Below are 26636 nucleotides of genomic sequence, written 5' to 3'. Positions count from 1 at the left end.
CTTTCGCTCACCAATAGCCTTCATGTTGTTTTTGGGTTTTTTTTGATTTTCCATTTTTCACAGAAATGCAGAGTCGTCGCCAGGAACGTAAAAGGAGAACTACAGCTAATCCGATCTATAGTGGTGCTCTTTTTGAACCAGAGGTAAGAACCATAGGCTGTATGATATGCTGGTGAGCCATAGCTGATCCAGTATTACCCCAGGTTCAATATAACAGCTGGTTTGTATCTTTACCTCTGCCACCAAAGGTGGAAGGAGGTTATGTTTTATTTTATTTTTATTTTGCAGCGGAAACGAAGCACTATAACCTACCTGAACAATCCTGTGCAACCTGGAACAAGGAAGAGAGGTCGGGGGATACATTGATCTTGTGTAATTTTGAAGTTTATTTTTTTTATTTAAAGCAGTTTTAGTCATTGGAATGAATTGTTTACAGTGTTACAATCTTCAATTTTTTGGGGGAATGAGAGAGCTGCACTATGCCTGGCCTATTCATAATCTGCTTCTTTCCTTGCTTCTTTCCCTTTTTTTTTTTTCTTAATGCCTTCAGATGATGATTTATTCTGGAAGGTATGTGTTTAACCCCAGAACACGACACTATTTTTTCATTTTTATTTCGATCCTTTCCTTCCTCCCTCTTTTTTTTTGTGTCATCCCTTGTTTTCAAATAAAGGCCGCCCACCAAAGTACGCTAGCGTCTTAGCGGGCTTGCCCCCCCCTAATCAACCCGTGCAACAACCTGTCAGTACTGGTGTCGCCTCGGAGCAGGACAGGCCCAATGGGATTTCCAGTCCACGGACTTCACCTGCACATACTGGCTCTAGCCCATGCCCTTCAACTGATGTGAGTGAGGTGCCATGACAACTATGGACATGCCATTCTCAGGGGGCACCACAGAAGCACTTTCCACATTGTAGGCTTCTAAAATAGATTTGTTCAATGCAGCATCGCATCAGTCTTACCCACAGAAAAGGATTACAGCAAACTTGTTTGGGTCTTGAATAAATCTGCACCAACATCCTGCCTGCACCTCCTGTTTCCTTACAAGTCATCTTTTCCCATTGGTTGTGTAATTATTTATTTCACCTTCACAGGGAGACATTCATGAAGATTTTTGCTCTGTGTGCAAGCGGAGTGGGCAGCTGTTAATGTGTGACACTTGCTCACGGGTTTATCACTTGGAGTGCCTTGATCCACCACTCAAGAACATCCCGAAGGGCATGTGGATTTGTCCGAAATGTCAAGAGCAGGTGAAAACTTTCAAAAAGAAAAAGAAAAAACAAAGTTCTACTCAACCTTCACCTTGAGTTAATTTGGTGTTTAATATAGACAATGCTTTTGAGTGCCTGGAGGAATGTTTATTTGGAGATTACTGCACTAACTTTATTTTCAATGTTTGTAGAAATATTTTTGGTTTAAAGAGAAGTGAAAGCTCCATCCTGTTAGTGCTAGGGCAGAGTCATAAGCATGTTCAAGCACTCTAGACCATTGCATATTACGATGGGCATACAATCACGCTTTCCATTAAACCCTAAAAGGTGCAGCTGCTCACCATCTCATCTGCTCACCGAACCATCTAGTATTCTGGGCAATGTTTGGCCATTTTAAATTTAATTTGACATGTAACTTCAATTTGAGTTGGGAGGATTTTTTTCTCTGCTCTGGATGACCTTTTTTTCTTTTTTAGCTCGCCTGTTCGAAGAACAGAGAGCTATAGCGATACCCCCGGCGTGAGCGTCAGCGTCACCATCAGCGTCAGCGTCAGCGTGAGCGTGAAAATGTTAAAGTTTTTGGTGCAAGTTATTTCTTTTCTAATGTTTTTATCTACCACACTTTTTTTTACTGATTAGAATATACAAATACATATATTGCTTTAAAATTATTTGGATCAGACTTCACTGCAATGCTTTATAAAAAATATTATTAGACCAGTCTTTTAAAAATGATAAATGTATAAACAGGCGAGCATTGGGTGGCTTTGACACCAACTCTCTGGTTTAGTATGCAGTCGAGACGCGTGGAAGAGCTAGAACACAGACGGATTGGGATGCAACATAACAATAGGAACAGCACAAAGAGAAGGGGGAAATGCCCTTCTCAGCAGGGCTGAGGGAGAAAATGGACAGATGGATGGCCAAGGGATACATGTAATGATGAGGGGTAGGAGAGAACACAAGGGGTGGACAAAATGGATACAGAAGCAAAATTTTGGGGGAATGCGTGGGTAAGGTTTAACGGGAGTACAAAATATGGTTTTGGATGGGGGAAGATTTGAGATGGTGGTGAACAGCTGTCTTGAAGACCTGGAGGGAAGAATGCGATTGAAGAGAGAATGGGACTTTATTCCAAAGGCAGGAAGAAAGAGACAAATAAGTGGAGGTGAACAGTGGTTCCAGATTTTGGGAGCTTCACTAGAAGGGGATTCATGGTGCACCTAATTTACCTGCAGAAACCTTGAGGGGGGGAGGGGGTGACAAAGCACAAAGGGCACGGGGTGCAAGACGAGAAAGGAGGGGTTCTAAGACAGACCACTGACCTGTCTGCAATGGAAAAGTGATATGCCCCATTGACTCGGCTTCGTCATGGAAGATTCCATTGATCTTGAATGCCTTGGTTTCCACAGCGTCGATCTGAGCAAGGTGTGAGGCAGGGGCACTAGCCCAGAGGGGAGAGCAATTACTCCATCAATTAGTGGATTTAAAGCCTTGTAGGTGGATAGGAGTGCAAGTGTGCCAAGGAAGACATTGCAAGATGAAGAATATTCAGTTGGCAACTTTTGTTGGACAACTTTGAAATGTGGTTTGCTCAAGAAAGATCATGGCGAAAAGTAAGACCCAAGAGTTTGAGTGACTGAACGTCTTTGAGAGTGTTAGTGAGAAAGTAGATGGGAGAGAAAGATCGTGAGCGTGTGAGATATTTTTTCCTGATTGAAAGACATATTCCAAGTGTTTGACTAGCTTGTGATTTTGTCAAGGTCCGAAGAGAGGGAAGAGCTTGCTGTCTGCCTATCTGAACAATGATCGTTGGCATGGCAGAGGATAGAGTCATCAGCAAATACATAAAGAGGATTTTCCAGAGAGTCAAAGGGATCATTGATGAACAATCGGAATAGGATCGGACCGAGAACACTGCTTTGGGCACTCAAGCATTGACAGGGAGAGGAGTGAGTTTGGAGATCAAGGCTGTGTGCAAGACTTTATTGAAGCTTGAGGTATGTCTTGAGAGACGGCGCTGATCTCATGGCTGACATTGAGGGCCTCCATCCATTGTTTGTAGAGTCGAAGCAGCATGTCCATAGTTGAGTCAGGATGCACCAGAGCAGTGCGTCGCCACATCCACTTTCCGCCCCTGCTCCAGGGGCCTCCATCTCACAATCCTCCAGGGAGATGCCTGGCCCTTCCCATCTCCTTGAGATTCTGATCAACCTGCTGCAACCATGAGGCACAGGGTTGATCCATGGTCCTCCAGTCAAGGCACCCTCACTGAGGGAATCTGGTGAGCAGGATCAGCATCAGGAAAACGAGCCACATGTCCATTCAGCAGCAGCTGATGCTCATGGACTATGCAGGTAACAAATCTCAACTGAGTCTCTCAACAAACACTCATTAGACACAAAGTCTGACCAACGATAGCTAAGGATTCTCCAAAGAGACCTGGTGCCGAAAGAGTTGAGTCTCCATCTTGTATTTTTGGTCAGAGTGCAAGTCTCACATCCGGGGAGCAAGAATGGAAGCACCAAGGACTTAAAGATTCGGACTTTCTTCCTCTTGCTTAGGTACACACACACTGACACACTGACACACACTGACACACACTGACACACACTGACACACACTGACACACACTGACACACACTGACACACACTGACACACACTGACACACACTGACACACACTGACACACACTGACACACACACACACATACACACATACACACATACACACACACACACACACACACACACACACACACACACACACACACACACACACACACCAATTGACATTTATTATCATAGATAATAGACATTTATGATTTGGACAGTGAGGTTATGAGTCTGCTTTCCAAATTTTCAGATGACACTTAGTTTTGAGATCGGGTGGACCAGCAGAGAGGGGGAGTGATCAAATTCAGGAAAGTTTCGATACTTTCATAGATTGGGCAAACAATTGTCAGATGCAGCGAAACACAAGGAAATGTAAAGTACTGGGGATGAGTACGAACAATGAAAACAGGGACTAGAATGCAAAGGGCAGTCTTGGAGAGTGTGACATAGAAGAAAAAATATATGGGAGGTAAGTAGGTGACTATACTAGGAAACTATAGGTAAAGTTATTATGGTGGGTCGCATGAGTGAGTTTGATGAGTGAGGTTGGTTGGATGAGTGAGTTTGATGGATGAGGTTGGTTGGATGAGTGAATTTGATGAGTGAGGTTGGTTGGATGAGTGAGCTTAATGGAGGAGATTTAGTGAATGAGTGAGTTTGATGGAGGAGGTTGGGTGAATGAATGAATTTGATGAGTGAGGTTGGTTGGATGAGTGAGTTTAATGGAGGAGATTTTCAGAATGAGTGAGTTTGATGGAGGAGGTTATATTCATATTCATATTAGGTTATATTCATAGGGGGTGAATTATAGATCAAAAGAAGGTGGTGTTAACACTTTTTTTTGGAGACCTTATCTGGAATATTGTGTTCAGTTTTCGTCCCCATATCTGAGCAATAACATCGCTTCCATGGAGAGACGGAGAGGGTTCATCCAACATAGAGGAACTAGATTGATTCCGGGGATAGCAAGATTAAGCTTCATAGAGCGGCTGAAGGATATGGGATGCTATACATTAGAAAGGAGGTGATTACGAGGAGACCTGATGCAGATGTTTAAGATGATGAAAAGTATAGACAGAATAAGTGCAGAAGTTTTTCTGCGAAATTTGTAGTAATAGGACCAGTCACCCCATCTTGAGAGTAAAGAAGGGGAGACTTAACGTGATGTTAAGGCAGGGTTTTTCACTCAGTCAGTAGTTATTGCAGGGATTGGTGTCCCTGGAAAGGCGATTGCAGCAGACACAGTATATGGATTTAAACTAGAATACGGAACTTTCAAAATTACGTAATCTTCCCCAGAATGCTTGGTGCATATCTGCAGAAACCCCTAGCAATGGGGGTTATCAGGGCAGGCGAATGTATATCGTTTGTGCGAGATAATGATTGTTCCCTAAAATGGCTCGCAAAGCTTAACAAAGAAACCAAAAACACTTGGAAACGTAACTGTGAGAAAGGGGTGTACCTCTGCACAACAACATATTTGAAGAACTTTCTGAACTCGCTCAAAAAGTTGACAGCTTGCAGCTCCCCGTATTACAATCTCCTGAGGCCGTGTGGGTTGGTGCAAGGCCCGAAGGTTCGCACGTGGACACGTTCTACCCAAACCTTCAACCATCACTGCCAGAGAGTGGACTTTGAATCTTTCGGGATTACCTCGCATGAGCATGGCAAGCTTGGTGATTTATTTAATGGAATCTGCAATCGGAAAGACGATGCCGTCATTTCCAACATTCAGGTAAACTTCCCAAAGGGAGACACCTTATTTTGTTTGGGTGCTTCTTAACACCAATGGTATGGTCATATTTGGAGCTTGTCAATGCACAGAGGAAGTTTAAAATGATGATATTTATGATTAATCATGCTTGTGAGGAGGGGATATGGAGAGGGAGCTATATGGGCCGTGAGGATGGTCATCAGAAAGTATGCGAGTACTCTCTATGTAGGAATGGCGCTGAAAAAAATGCTGGCCCCATCTGCTGTATGCAAAACTAAGGTTAGAGAATCTTCTCTAAAAAGTTGTATATGAGAACCTACTTGGTCTGTTCAGCTGATTTTCGAGGCAGGGATTACTTTTCAGTTCTTCAGACCATGGCAAAAGCAAAAAAAAATTAGCAAAAATCCAGATCAGTCAAACCTGGGAATTCATCTTCTTCTTCTTAATGATAATAATAATAATAATAATAATAATAATGTTCTTCTTCAGACAACATATTTCCAAGCTGCCTCTATTGCATGATTCTAGTTCCATGATGACAATAGCAATGATTGTAGTTCCATCTGACAAAGTTTTACCTCGTGCATCATCCTTTGGTATTGAAATTTTAATAGCTTGAAAGAATTCAATGAAATGTACATAAAACTATATTCATTTGAAAAATAATAGGCAGGCATCTGAGGAATCGGTGGGGATTGTATGACTGTCTACAGGGGTGCAAATTTAAATTTTTATCCACCGGCCAGCAGGGCCGGTGACTAGAAAAAGTTGCCGACCCAGCAGAATTTCTACCGGCCTGATAAAATAAAGACAAAAGTCACAAATTTGATATCAAACACTTTTAATATACTCACATGAGTGAGTTTGATGAGTGAGGTTGGTTGGATGAGTGAGTTTGATGAGTGAGGTTGGTCGCATGAGTGAGTTTGATGAGTGAGGTTGGTTGGATGAGTGAATTTGATGAGTGAGGTTGGTTGGATGAGTGAGTTTAATGGAGGAGATTTGCAGAATGAGTGAGTTTGATGGAGGAGGTTGGGTGGATGAGTGAGTTGGATGGATGGATGAGTGAGTTTGATGAGTGGGGTGGGGGTGGGGGGATTATGCAGGGAGGAGGAGGTTATGGGGGAGGACCTTTTTTGTGTGGGTGATGGGGGGTAGGGGGTTGTGAGTAGTGTTGGGGGGGGAGCATTTTTGTGGGTGATGGGGTGGTTGTGGGGGTGGTTGTGGCTGATGGACGATGGGGGGGGGTTGTGGGTGATGGACAATGGTGGGGGTACTACTTGTCCACCCAACATCACATATAAACTCACTCATCCACCTAACCTCACCCATCAAACTCACTCATTAACCCAACCTCACCCATCAAACTCACTCATTCACCCAACCTCACCCATCAAACTCACTCATTCATCTAACCTCACTAATCTAACTCGCTCATTAACACAACCTCACCCATCAAACTCACTCATTCACCCAACCTCACCCATCAAACTCACTCATTCACCCAACCTCACCCATCAAACTCACTCATTCATCTAACCTCACTCATCTAACTCACTCATTAACCCAAAAGCCTCATTAAACTCACTCATTCACCCAAATTCACTCATTTAACCAACCTGGGCATGAGAAAATGCGTCCAAACCGTCAAATCTCGCGCAATCTCGCGTGATTTGGAACGAGATGAAAACAGACAAAATGGCCGCCGCAGAATTACCGGTGATTTCTACGGATTTCTGCGGACAAAAACAGTAGTTCTAGTTGAGAAAACTAGTAGAGAAGCTCGTACAAATTGTACAAAATAACAGGAATCACTGGTGATTCGCCAGCCGGGCAGGTAAGGCAGTATTGTGTACCCGCCCAGCACAGAAGTTAGGCACCATTGACGACCGGGCGGCCGTTAATTTGCACCTCTGGTCTAGCTAAAAGTATTAGAAGCTCCGATATTTCATTTCAGCATCAGTATAAGAAGCTCCTCTCGAAGGTATTGAAATTTTTGAAAGGGGTGGGGCCACTATGCATTTGCCTCAGTGTCGTATATTATGGACATCAAATAATATCAGAAGAATTATCATGCCTCGGGAAATCCCTTGTTTTTCAGTTTTATATTTATGAAAATAAAATAATAGCGAGGTACCAGTGATTTACACGGGACATATGTGATCACGAACCCTCCTCCAGTTCCAGTATCAAGGTAAAAGCGAACCATGTGATCTAGAACCTTTGCGAGTCACGGTTTCTCGGCAGCAGATGCGCTACGTCAGTGCATCAGGATATCGTCTAAGACATGCAATATTTGACATTGCTGACTAAGATCTCTTGGCACTTTTGCTCCAAGATTGGGTGTTCTTTGAGTACCATACCATTCTGTGATTCAACATTCTAAAATTTTTTTTTTACAGAAACAAGTGAATAAAAAAATTTATCCTAAATAAAAAAAGCAATGTCAGGATGACAAACTACAGTCTAAAAAAAGGTTTTAAACAAGATAGGGATGATGTTGGTTTCGAGAGTGGCTAACCGTATTGCCGTTACATAATAATCCCGACATCTCTGTTGCTTCATCAATTGTTGCTTTACACTTCATCAATTGTTGCTTCAAGCTTCGACAAACACTCCACTGGTTACAACAGTATTTGATTACACTTGGAGTGTAGCCACATACTGAAACTCTACAAATTAGCATTCAGACTACAATGTTAATACCAGGACATAAACATCAACTTCTTACAAACTGCATGCACATCTCCAATGACAGAATTCTATTATTACCTGCATTTGTGATTGGTTAGTGAACCTTAAAAAAAAAAATTAAGTGGGAAAGACAACTAAACTTGCAAGAACTCCCTGAAATTATATTGGAGCTTCTCTTATACTGATGCTGAAATGAAATATAGGAACTTCTAATACTTTTAGCTAGACAATAGTCTGGAGGCAGTGATGTAGGGATTGTTATGTGACAGCAATACCGTTAGCTACTCTCTCAACCAGTAATTCTTAACTTGGGGGAAATTATGCAATAAATTGTGTTTCAATATTTTTTATGACAATATTTATTGGAATAAGTTTTTAAAATAAATTTTAGTTTTTTGAATTAATTTAGTGTTCATAATATGGTGGGAGGAAATATCATGATTCAGCAATTTCAAAGGGGAAAACAACACTAAAAAGGTTAAGAAACCTTGCTCTAAACTAACATCATCTCAATCTTGTTTAAAACCTTTTTTAGACTTGTTTGTCATCCCTATATTGCTTTTTTATTTCGCATAATTGTTTTTTATTCATTTGTATGGATATATATATATATATATATATATATATATATATATATATATATATATATATATATATATATATATATATATATATATATATATATATAGTTTGGTCCTGTGGCCATAAAAGCAATTGTATTCGATTTTTGCATGTCTTGGTAAAAGCAGGTGTGTGTGTGTGTGTGTGTGTGTGTGTGTGTGTGTGTGTGTGTGTGTGTGTGTGTGTGTGTGTGTGTGTGTGTGTGTGTGTGTGTGTGTGTGTGTGTGTGTGTGTGTGTGTGTGTGACCATAAAATATTAATTGATAAAGCAAGTTGTTGTTCACTGCCACCACTCACTTGTATTAAAAGGAAATGATAGGAGCTCAACACAACACCTGTCATTTAAGGATATTTATCGTATTTCCTCTATATCCATGAGTTTTCATTTAGGAAGAGAATAATTATGATTCACCATATTGAAGTTTCCACTCTTTCATCTAAATACAGAAAATTATGTTGAAAAGACAATTTCAATCACAGATTTTGCGCTGGTAATGGCAGTTTATAAGTGCTGGGTTAACATAACCGAGTCACTGAAAACAATCACACAGCACATGCGCAAAAGGCCTCATTGGCATTCATACGTCATTTGGAAAGCTGCATATTCAATAGGTACCGAGAAGCAGTATGGCTATAAGGGCATATGGATAATGGCACGATTGCACAGGCTTGATGGGCCTCCTGCATTCAGGTTTCTTGTCTGATTCCTTGTGTAATTATTATTTTTTATCATAAACAAAAGCATTTCACCTGCAAATTAGCATACTAAATATTGGAGGGAAACCATGTATAACTAGAACGGCACTCGGTGGAGAGCATACAGTACCTCTGCCAGGCTGAACATTTTACTTTTTGTATCCCACTCATAGGCCGGATCTGCATCTGGATCTGAACCAAAATATAATCGGCTTGTTGTCACTTACCCAAGTCATTCACCAAGTTTTGTCATAATCCATCCACAACTTTTTGAAATATCATGCTATATATCATCTTTGGCCCCATCTCTCAATGGTGCAGAATTACTTAAAAAAAAAAATGAAATCAATTAATTCTTGTCGCACAACAAACCTGTCCACCAAGTTTTATTCTGAATCCATCCATAACTTTTTGAGATGACATGCGAAATAACGTTTTTGGATCTATCACTTGATGATGAATCATCACTTTAATAATTCTGGTATGTGGATGCGGATGCAAGATCTTCACCAAAATCTAATTAATTTGGCCTTGTCACAAACCAAACCTGTGCACCATGTTTCGTTCGATTTCGTCCATAATTTTTTCAGATATCATGCTCACAGGCAAACAAACAAGGGTGAAAATGTAACCTCTGTCTACCTTTGGTGGAGGAGGTAAACATTAAATATAAAACCTCTTGTATCCCAATCCAGATCTTCACCAAAATCGAATTAAGTCGTCCTTGTCACACACCCAACCTGTCCACCAAATTTTGTCTCTAACATTTTAATGTCCTGCTCACAGATTTACAAACAGATAAACAGACATTCATGAAAACAATCTCCATCCACATTCAGTGGCAGAGGTAATAATTCGGGAAAATTGGATGTTATTCACAAGGGAGCATTCCATGCAAAACATGCCCATCGACAAAATTGTTGCATTACAAGCACAAATAATGGCTTTTGGATGATAAAATTTGATTCAGTGTATCTAGCTATGGGACCTCTTCAGCTAATTTATCTTGTTGAGTGTTTGCCTTAACAGGACATTACTGTATATGCCAAGGAACACAGTAATAACGCTAATTTACTTGCATCATGGTAAATTTGACAGCATTATAATGAGGAAAACCTAAACATTGTTGAAATGATCAACGTCCTGCAAATGTTGCAGTAACCCTTGGAAACACACCTCATGCAGTGAATAAAAACAAGCCAACACTGTGCTTGTAGAAAATATCCGAAAGGATTTTAAAGAGGTAGTACACTTACCTTTGAGCTCTTGCCTGGTTTTGATTCGTGGCCTGACTATAAACTTAGATTGGTGCTTCACAGGCAGGACGTTGCAACACAAACTGCGCCATCCCTCGGATGGATGTAAAGCGGGGTGTCCCATCTGCTAGCATTAGCTGGTAGATGTTGTATATCCCCCATTGTCTTTTGTGAAGAGTCAGCAAGTTATCACTGGCACTCTGGGCAAATTTCAAATTCCTCCTCAAATTGGCTACAGTTGAACATCAGGCCTTGTCAAAAAGTTTGACAAATATGTGGGCCATGAACTTTCCTCAGCTTATTCCCCACAAGAAGGTGAGATTATTTGTGTGGTGGTGGTTGTCATCGTCGTCGTCATAGTGGTAGTAATTGTAATATATGATGTTTTGTAGAAAACCTAATTGAAGACTGCAACTCTTTACCACGTGCAAAGTTATGAGATTTCTTATATTTCTTCAGTAAATAAAAAAATTTAAAGCCAGAAAGTGCAATAACAAATACAGGAATTATTAATTTTTATTTTATATTCAGGTAACACAAAACATGCAACATTTTTACTGCTTCGTTGAAGGAACAACGAAACAAATGCAGTTCTCTCGTTGTAATGAAAAGACACGTGTTTCATGCGGACCGGTATCAACGATCCGTTATTGTGGAACTCTCTCCCCAACCCCCAGCCCACCGAACCCTGCAATAAAACAAACAAAAATAACAAATTCAAGCATATGGAATAGATGGATAGCCCCAGTTTTACCGTGTGTGTGCCATTGGTTATCTCCATATGTGGGTTTCAGAAGGTGGAACTGAGCCCTCTGATGTGTGTGTGTGTGTGTGTGTGTGTGTGTGTGTGTGTGTGTGTGTGTGTGTGTGTGTGTGTGTGTGTGCGCGTGCGACCATAAAATATAATTTGATGAAGCAGGAATGCAATTGCAAGTTGATAGTATATTTGTGTATATTTATATGGGCTGTTAATTTAAGCATATTGAGGGGTTTTTCATCGTTATATGTTTCAAAATAGTGTTTTATAACAACAAATGATGAGGCAAGAAAGAAAATCTCATGAAGCTTCATTCATTGATTGAAAGGTTATTTTCATGTGGGGATGATCAGGCTGTTTTAGAAAATGTATTTTTTTTTTTTCCTTGTTGGGTGTTTTTAACCTCCGCCATCGAAGATGGATGGAGGTTACCGTTTTCACCCCTTTCTGTTTGTTTGTTTGTTTGTTTGTTTGTGAACAGTATTACGGAAAAACTCCTCGACGGATTTCGACGAAGCTTGATCGGGGGGGGGGGGGCGGTGAGGTATGGTCCAAGGATCATGCCATTAGATTTTGGACTTGTTCCAAAATCCAATATGGCCGCTATGGTGGCCATTTTGAAAAAATATTTGAATTTTTTTTTTTTTGCATTTCTACATGTTTTAAGTGATTTCCAACCCCCCCCCCCCCCCAAAAAAAAAAATTTAGAGAAAAAAATGTTTTGCAACTTTTTTTTCAACAAAATTTTGATTTCTTTTTTTTTGCATTTCTACATGTTATAAGTGATTTCCAACAAAAAAACATGCCAAAATTATAATTGCGGCTGATTTTGGAACTTCAGGTGGATATACCCACGTAAAATCAATTTCTGTCTCAAGGAATCTAGTTATGACGAATTAATTGAGTATGTAAAAGGGAAAGTTGCAAACTATAACTCTGTGAGCACTGTTGACGTCAAATTGAATGAATAGGATATCAGGTTCACTTGAGTGACCTAGCAGTATTGGCGGCGGAGGTTTTGCACTCTATCGAGTGCAGCCCCTCTAGTTTAATGTTGTATTTGAACACAAGATAAAATGGTGAGGAGCATGTTCCAATGCATATCAGGGTGGGGCAGGCCTTATTGGCCAAGCCTCCAAAGAGACTATTCCAAGGTCTTTTAAGGCCCAGAAGGTGTCATCATTATTCTGTTTAAGAATGACTGAATTTTATTTGATCTTGAAGGATCGGCATGGCATATTTTCACAGCAAATGTTCTCAGACTGTGTCAATCAACATGCAGGATTGTTTGGGGGTGGGGTGGGGTGAGGTATGATGGTGTTTTTGAAAACTTTATCAGTTCTGTCATCATTTTCCTTTTACTTATTTAAAATGTATGAAAGGGCATGTGGTGTTGACCCATTGACATTATTCATTTCAGGATGGCAAAGTGAGGCTTAACTTGCTTTGTCCGATGGAGTTTGAGTCAGAAAAATTAGACAGTCCTGGGATTGTTGTTGTTCGCGTAAGGTGTCAAAATTAATTGCTTGAGACTCAATTTTCACGAATGTGAACACCATAATAATATAAGGGAAGTGTGTAAACATTCCCAGGTATGTTCAGAGCATTTTTCTCCACTATCGTTGAATGGATTGAATAGAAAGAAAACTTTTACTGTTCATTGTACAGACATATTAATTGATTGTTTTGATGTGGCTGGTCACTATAATTGCTGTTTCATACTGATTTTGGTGTCCTGTGTACTTGTTGTGTTCATTCTATCAACAAAATGTGTGATACCAAAACGATCTTTTTCATAACAATTATTTTTCATTCTTTAAAATATTAATTTCACATGCTGTGGAGTATTTGCTTTCATTTCTCATGACTTGAGATTATGAAGATGGTGATGCAATGTGAGATTTTTTTTTTTAATCCCTATTTTTTTTTGTTGATGCCATTGCAGGCCCTCAGAAAAGAAGATGCATTTCCATGGCCTGGGACTCTTGCGATTGTACATTCATACATTGCTCACAAAGCAGGTTTGTGCACCTTATTGATGGTGATCTATGGCTCGTGGAGGATTTTTTCGACATTGATCGCAAGCAGGACAAAGACGTTATACAGTGTACTTGAACATTAACTGCAGGGACATTGGTGAACAAGGGGCAAATCAACTTTGGTGCTTGGGATTTGAACCTGGGAGTCCAGCATTGTGAGGCATGTGCTCATATGGGAATGCTGAAAAGGCTAACTGTTGTTTGTTACTGTTTCCTGCTGCAGTATCAAGTTTGAGTGCTTGTTGTTTGTTCTCATTGTTTAATTGTCAGGATGCAAACACCTGTGGTGATTAAATCATCTCTTTGTGTTAATGATAGCTTGCATGCTAACTATAAACAAGTATTGTCTTGAAGATTATTTAAACCCCTAACTTTGATCAATCAAGTTCAAGGCATGCTGGGTACTTTGAGTTCCAAGGTCACCGCACACGAGCTGAGACGACAAAACAATGTTGTACAATCTTGTTTTGTCGGAGACTGCCGCACACTACGCGACTGTTGACAAAACTATTTTCGTTAAGCAAATTGGCGATGAAGAAGAACTGCGGGGAGAGGATTAGAATGGTGAAAACTCTGAGAATTGCTGCTTTGGCAATAGTGCTGGTACATTGCTGATAGTGTGCCAAGAGAAAGAAGTGGCTTTGGGTAAAGCTCTGGGTGGAGAGAAGGCCGGTTCAGGGAGCATTCAACAACTTGCTTGTGAAACTTGTAGAAGATAGGAGAACTCATATTTATATTTGCTCGTAAATATCTGTTCCCTCGGGGAACGTTCCGCTGCATTAAACTCGTATCCTGCTTGTTCTTCTTCAATACCGGAAAGACGTACTTTTTTAAACAGGAATTTTTAATGATTGTTCGAAGTAAATTGATTATTCGCTTTCAAACAGTACCATAGTTTTTATTCGACAACAGCAGGAACAAGGTATACAGAACACACTCTTTAATAATGGGATAGTGGAGCTTGTCAGTATGTCGATCGCGAGTAGGAACACGACGTTCTGGGAGCCATCTCAGCTCCAGAGTGAGTCACAATAACTTTGTGGTTTGTTGCCACAGTTAATGCAGTACTGCAATTGAAACTAGATATCTGCAATCACAAAGCGATCGCCAAGGGTAAGCCTCCATGGCATCCGTGATCCAATGATGGCCGTATTTCTTTCAGACCGCCACATGACCTTGACCTTCAAATTTTATGGAAAGAGTGTAGACCAAGAAAATGTGTTCCCATATACAATCCTGAAAAATCAACATCATGAAAATCAGAGGAATATTATTAAAGTTAATTAATCTGGTCACCATCCAAAAAAGTAGGTCAGCGACTCGCATAAACACAACTTTAGTGCAGGTGCACTATTTTGATGTTTTGAGATTCTGCATTGGCAAAATTGAGCTATGACCAAAAAAAAAAAGCGTTTTTGTTTTTCAGGCTTATTTTTTTTGACCGCCATTTGAACTTGACCTTGACCTTGACCTTGTGACGATCCTGAAAAGAGCCCTCAGAACAAAACTTTGAGAATAAGAAAACTTCACAGCTTGCTCCATGAATCGTGGTCCCCTCCCAACACCTGAAACCCGCACTTGGAGATAACAACCATTGCACATGAAGGTGTGTGTGATAAACTTTTTTATACAGTGTGGAAGGGTTTAGGGATGGTATGCCAAAAAGTATGGAAGCAAGGCAAGGTAGGGGTGGTCACAAAATATTATCATGTGAAACCATCCCTCCATCTTTCTTTGATAAATGGTTGTGCCCTGTCCAGTCCTGCATCCATTTGAATTCTTTAAAATATTTTTTTCTTATTTTTTTCTGCATTTTAAAATAATGTATTTAAATTTTTACTCACCAACTTTATTTAACGTTTGTCTCACTTCAATGATGAGTCATCGACAAACTGCATTGCTGCGTGCTTTCAAGATTTACGGATGGAAGACAGTTCCTGCACTGTATGCACGTGCCATCATGCCTGCGATAATTATCATCATACATCTGGAAACAATGGAATATTCCACCGTTAACCACATCTGTCTTTAAAAGTGTTTTCCTGTTGTCACTACCTTCCGGACGGACTGCATGTAATATTGTTGCGGGGCCGAGACGTTGGCCACAGGCACGACCGCGAGACGGAGCCGCAAGTCGGCTCGACCGATCACCCAGAATTCAGATCGTCGCCCCGGATAAGTCCGGAGTCGACGGGTCCTTGTTTTGGACCGTGAAGGGTCAATATTTCCACCACGTGGTACAAGGTTATTTGCCAAATCTTCAAAATACCTAGAAACCACGTGGCGATCTACCGAGTCTTCACACCCTCGACGGAATTCGTACGGAAACGAACCGCTTAGCGCGCTCATTCCGTGTGCGATTCCGAGCTGTTTAATCGCCGAGAACCGCCGGTCCCGATTGTCCCGTTACAATGGCCACGGCAGTGGCCCTGCCAATTTTCCCCAGCACGCGACACGCTCAGTCAATGAAAGAATTGACACGGACGAAGTGAAACATTTAACAATCGGGGTTTATTTATACAATAGTGGGGAACTAGGGAACACAGAAGAGCAGATTTAAACCGAATATTCAAGGCACATACTGTATGTACAGCACGGCACTTATACAATTCACTACTTATTGACTGGCGACACACACACACACACACACACACACACACACACACACACACACACACACACACACACACACACACACACACACAGACAGACAGACAGACAGACAGACAGACAGACAGACAGACAGACAGACACACAGACACACACACGAAGTGGTGGCTGACGCCTTTATTTCGGCCTTCAGCTCGGAGGATAGTGGAGCTGAGGCCAGGGTCTATTTTGGACCTTTCCGCCTCGTGCGGTCTTCAAGGACCAGGTCCTCTGGGCAGAACTGGGCCGGGCACCAGCGAGGGCGAGCTGGATCCAACCACCGCGAGCCGCCATCGCTTTTTGAGCTCCGGCGGATCCTCTCGCGCTCCGGAACATGTGCTGGGGAGACGAGGCGCCGATCCTTCCCGATGAACCACTGACCACGAATCAAGAAGAAGCCGCTATTTCCATCTCTCTCTCTTCCCTTCTTATCTCTCTCGGGCGCGCCTCGCTTCCGGCATGACTCATCCGCCGTCGGTGGGGGCTGCTGCATTCCATTCCCCCCGCGAGTCGATGTTATGCCCATATTAGGTAAGGAATTCGGTTCGTGAATGCATTCTGAACACACCCGCATTCCAGCGAGCGCACGGAGAATGCCGGGAGCAGAGGGTTTCTGGTTGTTGTTTCATTCCGAGCTGGAGTGGTCCACTCTGTTGTTGTAGTTGATGTCTGTGGTGAAGTGTTTTTAATAGCATGGAGGTGAGGTGTTTTTAATAACGTGGCAGTGTCGTGTTTTAAGTCGCGTGGAAGTGAGGTGTTATTAGTAATGTGGCGGTGAGGCGTTTTTAATAGCGTGGCAGTGAAGTGTTTTTAATAGCGTGGAGGTGAGGTGTTTTAATAATGTGGCGGTGAGGCGTTTTTAATAACGTGGCAGTGAAGTGTTTTTAATAATGTGGCGGTGAGGGGTTTTAATAACGTGGCAGTGAAGTGTTTTTAATAGTGTGGTGGTGAAGTGTTTTTAATAATGTGACGGTGAGGCGTTTTTAATAACGTGGCAGTGAAGTGTTTTTAATCGCGTGGAGGTGAGGAGGTTTTAATAATGTGGCGGTGAGGCGATTTTATAAACGTGGCAGTGAAGTGTTTTTAATAGCGTGGTGGTGAGGTGTTTTTAATAATTTGGCGGTGAGGAGTTTTTAATAACGTGGCAGTGAAGTGTTTGTAATAATGTGGTGGTGAGGTGTTTTTAATAATGTGGCGGTGAGGCGTTTTTAATAATGTGGCAGTGAAGTGTTTTTAATCGCGTGGAGGTGAGGTGTTTTAATAATGTGGCGGTGAGGCGTTTTTAATAACGTGGCAGTGAAGTGTTTTTAATAGCGTGGTGGTGAGGTGTTTTTAATAATGTGGCGGTGAGGAGTTTTTAATAATGGGACAGTGTCGTCTTTTTAATAGCGTGGTGGTGAAGTGTTTTTAATAATGTGGTGGTGAGGTGTTTCTCATAATGTGGCAGTGAAGTATTTTTTTAATAATGTCGCAGTGAGGTGTTTTTAATAATGTGGCGGTGATGCGTTTTTAATAACGTGGCAGTGAAGTGTTTTTAATATAGTGGTGGTGAGGTGTTTTTAATAATGTTGCGGTGAGGCGTTTTTAATAACGTGGCAGTGAAGTGTTTTTAATCGCGTGGAGGTGAGGCGGTTTTAATAATGTGGCGGTGAGGCGATTTTATAAACGCGGCAGTGAAGTGTTTTTAATAGCGTGGTGGTGAGGTATTTTTAATAGTGTGGTGGTGAGGTGTTTTTAATAATTTGGCGGTGAGGCGTTTTTAATAACGTGGCAGTGAAGTGTTTTTAATAGTGTGGTGGTGAGGTGTTTTTAATAATGTGGCGGTGAGGCGTTTTTAATAACGTGGCAGTGAAGTGTTTTTAATCGTGTGGAGGTGAGGTGTTTTAATAATGTGGCAGTGAAGTGTTTTTAATAGCGTGGTGGTGAGGTGTTTTTAATAATGTGGCGGTGAGGCGTTTTTAATAACGGGACAGTGTCGTGTTTTTAATAGCGTGGTGGTGAAGTGTTTTTAATAATGTGGTGGTGAGGTGTTTCTCATAATGTGGCAGTGAAGTATTTTTTTAATAATGTGGCAGTGAGGTGTTTTTAATAATGTGGAGGTGAGGTGTTTTTAACCCTCCAGAGCCCACAAAATGTTCTGGGTGAACAAAAACGAAGACCCCTGGGGCTCTAGAGGGTTAATAATGTGGCGCCGAGGTGTTTTTAATCACGTGGCAGTGAAGTATTTCTAATAGTGTGGAGGTGAAGTGTTTTCATAATATGGGGGTGAGGGGTTTTTAATAACGTGGCAGTGAAGTGTTTTTAATAGCGTGGAGGTGAGGGGTTTTTAATAACATGGCAGTGAAGTGTTTTTAATAGCGTGGAGGTGAGGGGTTTTTAATAACATGGCAGTGAAGTGTTTTTTAATAACATGGCAGTGAAGTGTTTTTAATAGCGTGGAGGTGAGGGGTTTTTAATAACATGGCAGTGAAGTGTTTTTAATAACGTGGCAGTGAAGTGTTTTTAATAGCGTGGAGGTGAGGGGTTTTTAATAACATGGCAGTGAAGGGTTTTTAATAACATGGCAGTGAAGTGTTTTTAATAGCGTGGAGGTGAGGTGTTTTAATAATGTGGCGGTGAGGCGTTTTTAACAACGTGCCAGTGTCGTGTTTTTAATAGCGTGGCGGTGAAGTGTTTTTATCCCCCGACGCATGGCGGAAGGGGGATATTGTTGTCACCCAGGTCGTCCGGCTGTCCATCCGGCCGTCCGTCCGTCCGTCCGGGCGTCAACATTTATAGCTGTGAGTGCGATAACTCATAAACTGTTCACCATATCGATTTGAAATTCGGGTCACACATGTACCACCTGAAAAGGAAGAACCCTATTGATTTTGGGCGTGGCCGGATCCAAGATGGCCGACTGGGGCGGCCATCTTGAAAAACATGTTTTTTTGTAATAAATGAAAAACCGCTTATCTGATTTCAATTATTTTTGTTTACTACGTTCCTCACCCCTGGGGAACTTTTTCGAGATGATGACCAAATGGTGTCTTGTTTCCATTTCATCTCCCTCATTATCTGGAATATGTTCAGACTGGAGTCTCCATGGACCATGATGTTCGCGGATGACATCATGATCTGTAGGGAGAGTAGGGAGCAGGCTGAATCGAGCCTTGAGAGGTGGAGGTACGCACTGGAGAGAAGGGGAATGTTAGTCAGTAGGAGTAAGACAGAGTACATGTGCGTAAATGAGAGGGAGGGTGGTGGTATGGTGCAGTTGCAAGGAGTTGAGGTGGGGAAGGTGGATTGGTTTAAATACTTGGGATCAACTGTCCAAAGTAACGGAGAGTGTGGGAGAGAAGTGAAAAAGAGAGTGCAGGCAGGATGGAGTGGGTGGAGAAGAGTTGCAGGAGTGATTTGTGACAGAAGGGTAGCTGCAAGAGTGAAGGGGAAAGTATACAAGACGGTAGTGAGACCAGCTATGTTGTATGGTTTGGAGGCGGTGGCGCTAACAAAAAGACAGGAAGCAGAGCTGGAGGTGGCAGAGTTAAAGATGCTGCGATTCTCGTTGGGAGTGACGAGGATGGATAGGATAAGAAATGAGTGTATTAGAGGGACAGCGCAGGTAGGACGGTTTGGAAACAAAGTGAGAGAGGCGAGATTGAGATGGTTTGGACATGTGCACAGGAGGGAAACGGAGTATATCGGGAGAAGGATGTTGAAGATGGAGCCGCCAGGCAGGAGGAGAAGAGGAAGGCCAAAGAAGAGGTTCATGGATGCGGTGAGGGCGGACATGCGGGTGGTTGGATTGTCAATGGAAGATGTGGAGGATAGAGCGAAATGGAGACAGTTGGTCCGCTGTGGCGACCCCTAACGGGAGCAAGCCGAAAGAGGAAGAAGAAGAATTATCTGGAATATGTATGACCTTTTTCATTCAATGGCGGGGGATTCCCCATCTCTGATGGTATATTTAATAATGTGGTGGTGAGGTGTTTCTCATAATGTGGAAGTGAAGTATTTTTTAATAATGTGGCAGTGAGGTGTTTTTAATAATGTGGAGGTGAGTTGTTTGTAACAACGTGGTGGTGAGGTGTTTCTCATAATGTGGCAGTGAAGTATTTTTTAAGAATATGGCAGTGAGTTGTTTTTAATAATGTGGCGGTGAGGTGTTTTTAATAACGTGGGGTGAGGTGTTTTTAATAATGTAGCAGTGAGATGTTTTTAAGAATGTGGCTGTGAGGTGTTTTCAATAACGTCGAGGTGAGGTGTTTTTAATAATGTGGGGGTGAGGTGTTGTTAAGAATGTGACGGGAAGTATTATTAGTAACATGGCTGTGAGGTGTTTTTAATAACGTGGCGTTAAGTTGTTTTTATTAACGTGGCGGTGAGGTGTTTTTAATAATGTGGGGGTGAGGTGTTGTTAAGAATGTGGCGGGAAGTATTATTAGTAACATGGCTGTGAGGTGTTTTTAATAACGTGGCGTTAAGTTGTTTTTATTAACGTGGGGGTGAGGTGTTTTTAATAAGGTGGCTGTCAGGTGTTTTTAACAATGTGGCAGTGAGGTGTTTTTAATAATGTGGCGGTGAAGTGTTTTCACTAACGTGGGGGTGAGGTGTTTTTATGAATGTGGCAGTGACATGTTTTTAATAACGTGGGTGTGAAGTGTTTTCAATAATGTAGTGGTGAGGTGTTTTTAATAATGTGGCGGTGAGGTGTTTTTAAGAATGTAGCAGGGAAGTATTTTTAGTAACATGGTGTTGAGGTGTTTTAAATAATTTGGCGGTGAGGTATTTTTAATAAAGTGGAGGTGAGGTGTTTTTAAGAATGTCGCAGTGAGGTGTTTTTAAGAATGTGGTGGTGAAGTATTTTTATAAGGAGGAAGTGAGGTGTTTTTAATAACGTGGCGCTGAGGTGTTTTTAAGAATGTGGCAGGGAAGTATTTTTAATAATGTGGCAGTGAGATGTTTTTAATAATGTGGGGGGTGAGGTGTTTTTAAGAATGTTGCAGGAAGTATTTTTAGTAACATGGCTGTGAGGTGTTTTTAATAACGTGGCGTCAAGGTGTTTTTATTAACGTGGAGGTGAGGTGTTTTTAATAAGGTGGCTGTCAGGTGTTTTTAAGAATGTGGCAGTGAGGTGTTTTTAGCTCGCCTGTTCGAAGAACAGAGAGCTATAGCGATACCTCCAGCGTGAGCGTCAGCGTCAGCATCAGCGTCAGCGTGAGCGTGAAAATGTTAAATTTTTTGATGCAAGTTATTTTTAACCTCTGCCATCGAAGATCGGAGGTTACTCTTTTCACCCCTTTCTGTTTGTTTGTTTGTTTGTTTGTGAACAGTATTACGGAAAAACTCCTCGACGGATTTCGACGAAACTTGGTGGGGGGAGGGGTCAGGTATGGTCCAAGGATCATGCCATTAGATTTTGGACTTGGTCCCCCCCCCCCCAAAAAAATTTTCGAGAATTTTTTTTGCATTTCTACATGTTTTAAGTGATTTCCAACCCCCCCGCCCCACCCCAAAAAAAATTGTGAGAAAATAAAATTTTTGCAACTTTTTTTTAACCAAAATTTCGATTTCTTTTTTTTTGCATTTCTTCATGTTTTAAGTGTTTTCCAACCCCCCCACCCAAAAAAAAATGTTGGAGAAAAGAACTATTACTGTCAGCACTGTTGACATCATATTTAATGAATAAGATATAAGGTTCACTTGAGTGACCCAGCAGTATTGGCGGTGGAGGTTTTGCACTCTCCCGAGTGCTCCACCTCGAGTTTCCTTTCTAATGTTTTTATCTCCCACACTATTTTTTTATACGCCCGATATATATATATATATATATATATATATATATATATATATATATATATATATATATATATATATATATATATATATTTTTTTTTTACCGGTCGTTCTTCCGTCTGTCTGTCTGTCTGTCTGTCTGTCTGTCTGTCTGTCTGTCTGTCTGTCTGTCTGTCTGTCTGTCTGTCTGTCTGTCTGTCTGTCTGTCTGTCTGTCTGTCTGTCTGTCTGTCTGTCTGTCTGTCTGTCTGTCTGTCTGTCTGTCTGTCTGTCTGTCTGTCTGTCCGTCCGTCTGTCCGTCTGTCCGTCTGTCCGTCCGTTCCCGTCCGCACTCTAACTCCCAAAGTTTTCAACTTTCACATTTCATATTTGGTACATAGGTACAGTCTGTGCAGACAGTGTGTAGCGACATACGTTCATCATCTAAAGTGGTTGCCATGGCGACCAGGATGCTGTTTTCCATCCTTTCCTGTCCGCACTCTAACTCCCAAAGTTTTCAACTTTCACGTTTCATATTTGGTACATCGGTACAGACTGTGGAGACGGTGTGTTGCGACATACGTTCGTCATCAAAAGTGGTTGCCATGGCAACAAGGATGCTGTTTTCCATGTAGTAGCACAATTCTGTTTATACCTTCTTGTTAGGGCGTATATTATGCTCACTTGCGATCTTGTTACTGATTACAATATATAAATACATATATTGCTTTATAATTATACTTCACTGCAATGCTTCATAAAAAATATTAATTATGAGACTCGTCTTTTAAAAATGATAAATGTATAAACAGGCGAGCATTGGGTGGCTTTGACACCAACTCTGGTTAATAATGTGGCGGTGAAGTGTTTTCAATAACGTGGTGGTGAGGTGTTTTTAATAATGTGGCGGTGAGGTGTTTTTAAGAATGTGGCAGGGAAGTATTTTTAGTAACATGGGGGTGAGGTGTTTTTAATAACTTGGCGGTGAGGTATTTTTAATAAAGTGGAGGTGAGGTGTTTTTAATAACGTGGAGGTGAGGTGTTTTTAAGAATGTGGCGGTGAAGTATTTTTATAAGGAGGCAGTGAGGTGTTTTTAATAACGTGGAGGTGAGGTATTTTCAATAACGTGGCGCTGAGGTGTATTTAAGAATGTGGCAGTGAGGTGTTTTTAATAATGTGGAGGTGATGTGTTTTGAAGAATGTGGTATTGAAGTATTTTTATAAAGAGGCAGTGAGATGTTTTCAATAATGTGGCACTGAGGTGTTTTTTAAGAATGTGGAAGTGAGGTGTTTTTAATAATGTGGCGGTGAGGAATTTTCAATAATGTGGCGCTGAGGTGTTTTTGTAATAATGTGGCAGTGAGATGTTTTTAATAACGTGGAGATGAGGTGTTTTTAATAACGTGGAGGCGAGGTGTTTTTTTATTAATGTGGCGCTGAGGTGTTTTTAAGAATGTTGCAGTGAGGTGTTTTTAATAATGTGGAGGTGATGTGTTTTTAACAATGTGGAAGTGAAGTATTTTTATAAGGAGGCAGTGAGGTGTTTTTAATAATGTGGCGGTGAGGGATTTTCAATAACGTGACGCTGAGGTGTTTTTAAGAATGTGGAAGTGAGGTGTTTTTAATAATGTGGCAGTGAGGTGTTTTTAACAATGTGGAAGTGAGGTGTTTTTAATAATCTGGCGGTGGGGTGTTTTTAAGAATGTGGAAGTGAGGTTTTTATTAACATGGCGGTGAGGTGTTTTTAATAATATGGCGGTGAAGTGTTTTTAATAGCGTTGCAGTGAGGTGTTTTTAATAATGTGGCGCTGAGGTGTTTTTAATAATGTGATGGTGATGTGTTTTTAAGAAAGTGGCGGTGAGGTGTTTGTTATAATGTTGCGGTATAGTTTTTTCAAAATGGTGGTGGTGAGCTTTTTTTAATAATGTGGTGGTGAAGTGTTTTTAATGACATAGCAGTGAAGTGTTTTTAATAACGTGGCAGTAAAATGTTTTCAAACCGTAGCAGTGAAGTGTTTTTAATGACGTGGCAGTGAAGTGTTTTTAATAACGTGGCAGTACAATGTTTTTGATAATGTGGGAGTGAGGTGTTTTTAATAATGTGGCGGTGAAGTGTTTTTAATAATGTGACAGTGAAGTGTTTTTCATAACATGGCGGTGAGGTCCGTGGCAGTGAAGAGTTTTTCATAATGTGGCGATGAAGTGTTTTTAATACTGTGACAGTGAAGTGTTTTTAATAACATTGCAGTAATGTGTTTTTAATAACATGGTGGTGAGGTGTTTTTAATGACGTGGCAGTGTACTATTTTTAATAACATTGCGGTGAGGTGTTTTTAATGACTTGGCGGTGAAGTGCTTTTAATAACATGGCAGTGAAGTGTTTTTAATAATGTGGCGGTGAAGTGTTTTTAATAATGTGACAGTGAAGTGTTTTTCATAACATGGCGGTGAGGTCTGTGGCAGTGAAGAGTTTTTCATAATGTGGCGGTGAAGTGTTTTTAATACTGTGACAGTGAAGTGTTTTTAATAACGTGATGGTGATGTGTTTTTAAGAAAGTGGCGGTGAGGTGTTTGTTATAATGTTGCGGTATAGTTTTTTCAAAATGGTGGTGGTGAGCTTTTTTTAATAATGTGGTGGTGAAGTGTTTTTAATGACATAGCAGTGAAGTGTTTTTAATAACGTGGCAGTAAAATGTTTTCAAACCGTAGCAGTGAAGTGTTTTTAATGACGTGGCAGTGAAGTGTTTTTAATAACGTGGCAGTACAATGTTTTTGATAATGTGGGAGTGAGGTGTTTTTAATAATGTGGCGGTGAAGTGTTTTTAATAATGTGACAGTGAAGTGTTTTTCATAACATGGCGGTGAGGTCCGTGGCAGTGAAGAGTTTTTCATAATGTGGCGATGAAGTGTTTTTAATACTGTGACAGTGAAGTGTTTTTAATAACATTGCAGTAATGTGTTTTTAATAACATGGTGGTGAGGTGTTTTTAATGACGTGGCAGTGTACTATTTTTAATAACATTGCGGTGAGGTGTTTTTAATGACTTGGCGGTGAAGTGTTTTTAATAATGTGGCGGTGAAGATTTTTTAATAACGTGGCAGTGAAGTGTTTTTAATGACGTCGCAGTGAAGTGTTTTTAATAATGTGGCGGTGAAGTGTTTTTAATAATGTGGCGGTGAAGTGTTTTTAATAATGTGGCGGTGAAGTGTTTTTAATAATGTGGCGGTGAAGTGTTTTTAATAATGGGGCGGTGAAGTGTTTTTAATAACGTGGCGGTGAGGTGTTTTTCATGACGTGGCAGTGTACTGTTTTCATTAATGTGGCAGTGTAGTGTTTTTCATAATGTGGCTGTGGTGTTTTTATAACGTCGCAGTGATGTGTTTTTTTATAATGTGGCGGTGAGGTGTTTTTAATGATGTGGCAGTGTCGTGTCTTCATTAATGTGGCTGTGTCGTGTTTTTCATAATGTGGCTGTGAAGTGTTTTTCATAACGTCACAGTGATGTGTTTTTTTATAATGTGGTGGTGAGGTGTTTTTAATAACATGGCGGTGAGGTCCGTGGCGGTGAAGTGTTTTTAATAACGTGGCAGTGATGTGTTTTTAATAACGTGGTGGTGAGGTGTTTTTAATGCCATGGCGGTGAGGTCTTTTTAATACCGTGGCAGTGAAGTGTTTTTCATATTGTGGCAGTGAAGTATTTTTAATAACGTGGCAGTGAAGTGTTTTTAACAACGTGGCAGTGAAATGTTTTTAATAATGTGGCAGTGAAGTGTTTTTCATAACGTCGCAGTGATGTGTTTTTTTATAATGTGGTGGTGAGGTGTTTTTAATAACATGGCAGTGAGGTCCGTGGCGGTGAAGTGTTTTTAATAACGTGGCAGTGAAGTGTTTTTAATAACGTGGCAGTGAAGTGTTTTTAATAACGTGGCAGTGAAGTGTTTTTAATAACGTGGCAGTGAAGTGTTTTTAATAACGTGGCAGTGGTGTTTTTAATAACGTGGCAGTGGTGTTTTTAATAACGTGGCAGTGGTGTTTTTAATAACGTGGCAGTGGTGTTTTTAATACCATGGCAGTGCAGTGTTTTTAATACCGTGGCAGTGAAGTGTTTTTAATAACATGGCAGTGATGTGTTTTTAATAACGTGGTGGTGAGGTGTTTTTCATGCCATGGCGGTGAGGTGTTTTTAATACCGTGGCAGTGAAGTGTTTTTCATAATGTGGCAGTGAAATGTTTTTAATAATGTGGCAGTGAAATGTTTTTTATAATGTGGCGGTGAAGTGTTTTTAATAATGTGGCGTTGAAGTGTTTTTCATAACGTGGCAGTGAAGTGTTTTTAATAATGTGGCGGTGAAGTGTTTTTAATAACGTGGCATTGAAGTGTTTTTAATAATGTGGCGGTGAAGTGTTTTTAATACCGTGGCAGTGAAGTGTTTTTAATTACATTGCAGTGATGTGTTTTTCATAACGTGGTGGTGATTTTGTTTTTCATAACGTGGCGGTGAGGTGTTTTTCATGACGTGGTAATGAAGTGTTTTTAATAACGTGGCAGTGAAGTGTTTTTAATAATGTGGCAGTGAAGTGTTTTAATAATGTGGCGGTGAAGTGTTTTAATAATGTGGCAGTGA

General features: G+C 40.8%; 1 protein-coding gene across 9 annotated transcripts in view; it reads left to right on the top strand.

The window, feature by feature from the left end:
• PHF21A (PHD finger protein 21A) overlaps nucleotides 1-26636 on the top strand; it is a 240559-nt gene that overhangs the window by 195612 nt on the left and 18311 nt on the right. For 7 of the 9 annotated variants that reach the window (XM_085884260.1, XM_085884258.1, XM_085884259.1 and 4 more), the window contains 5 exons: nucleotides 64-143; nucleotides 289-349; nucleotides 674-843; nucleotides 1095-1250; nucleotides 13511-13586. In XM_085884260.1, the coding sequence (XP_085740386.1) occupies nucleotides 64-143; nucleotides 289-349; nucleotides 674-843; nucleotides 1095-1250; nucleotides 13511-13586 (543 nt within the window). Of the gene's footprint in view, nucleotides 1-63; nucleotides 144-288; nucleotides 350-550; nucleotides 571-673; nucleotides 844-1094; nucleotides 1251-13510; nucleotides 13587-26636 lie in introns of all 9 variants that reach the window. The other 2 variants (XM_085884263.1, XM_085884261.1) reach the window with 1 other exon arrangement.

Source organism: Eptatretus burgeri, chromosome 6, assembly GCF_056783735.1.
Source record: "Eptatretus burgeri isolate ZD-2024b chromosome 6, Ebu_testis_v1, whole genome shotgun sequence".
In the NCBI taxonomy this organism is placed as follows: Eukaryota; Metazoa; Chordata; class Myxini; order Myxiniformes; family Myxinidae; genus Eptatretus; species Eptatretus burgeri.
The sequence above is the reverse complement of the archived record's forward strand: the minus strand, read 5'-3'. Positions and strand labels throughout refer to the sequence as shown.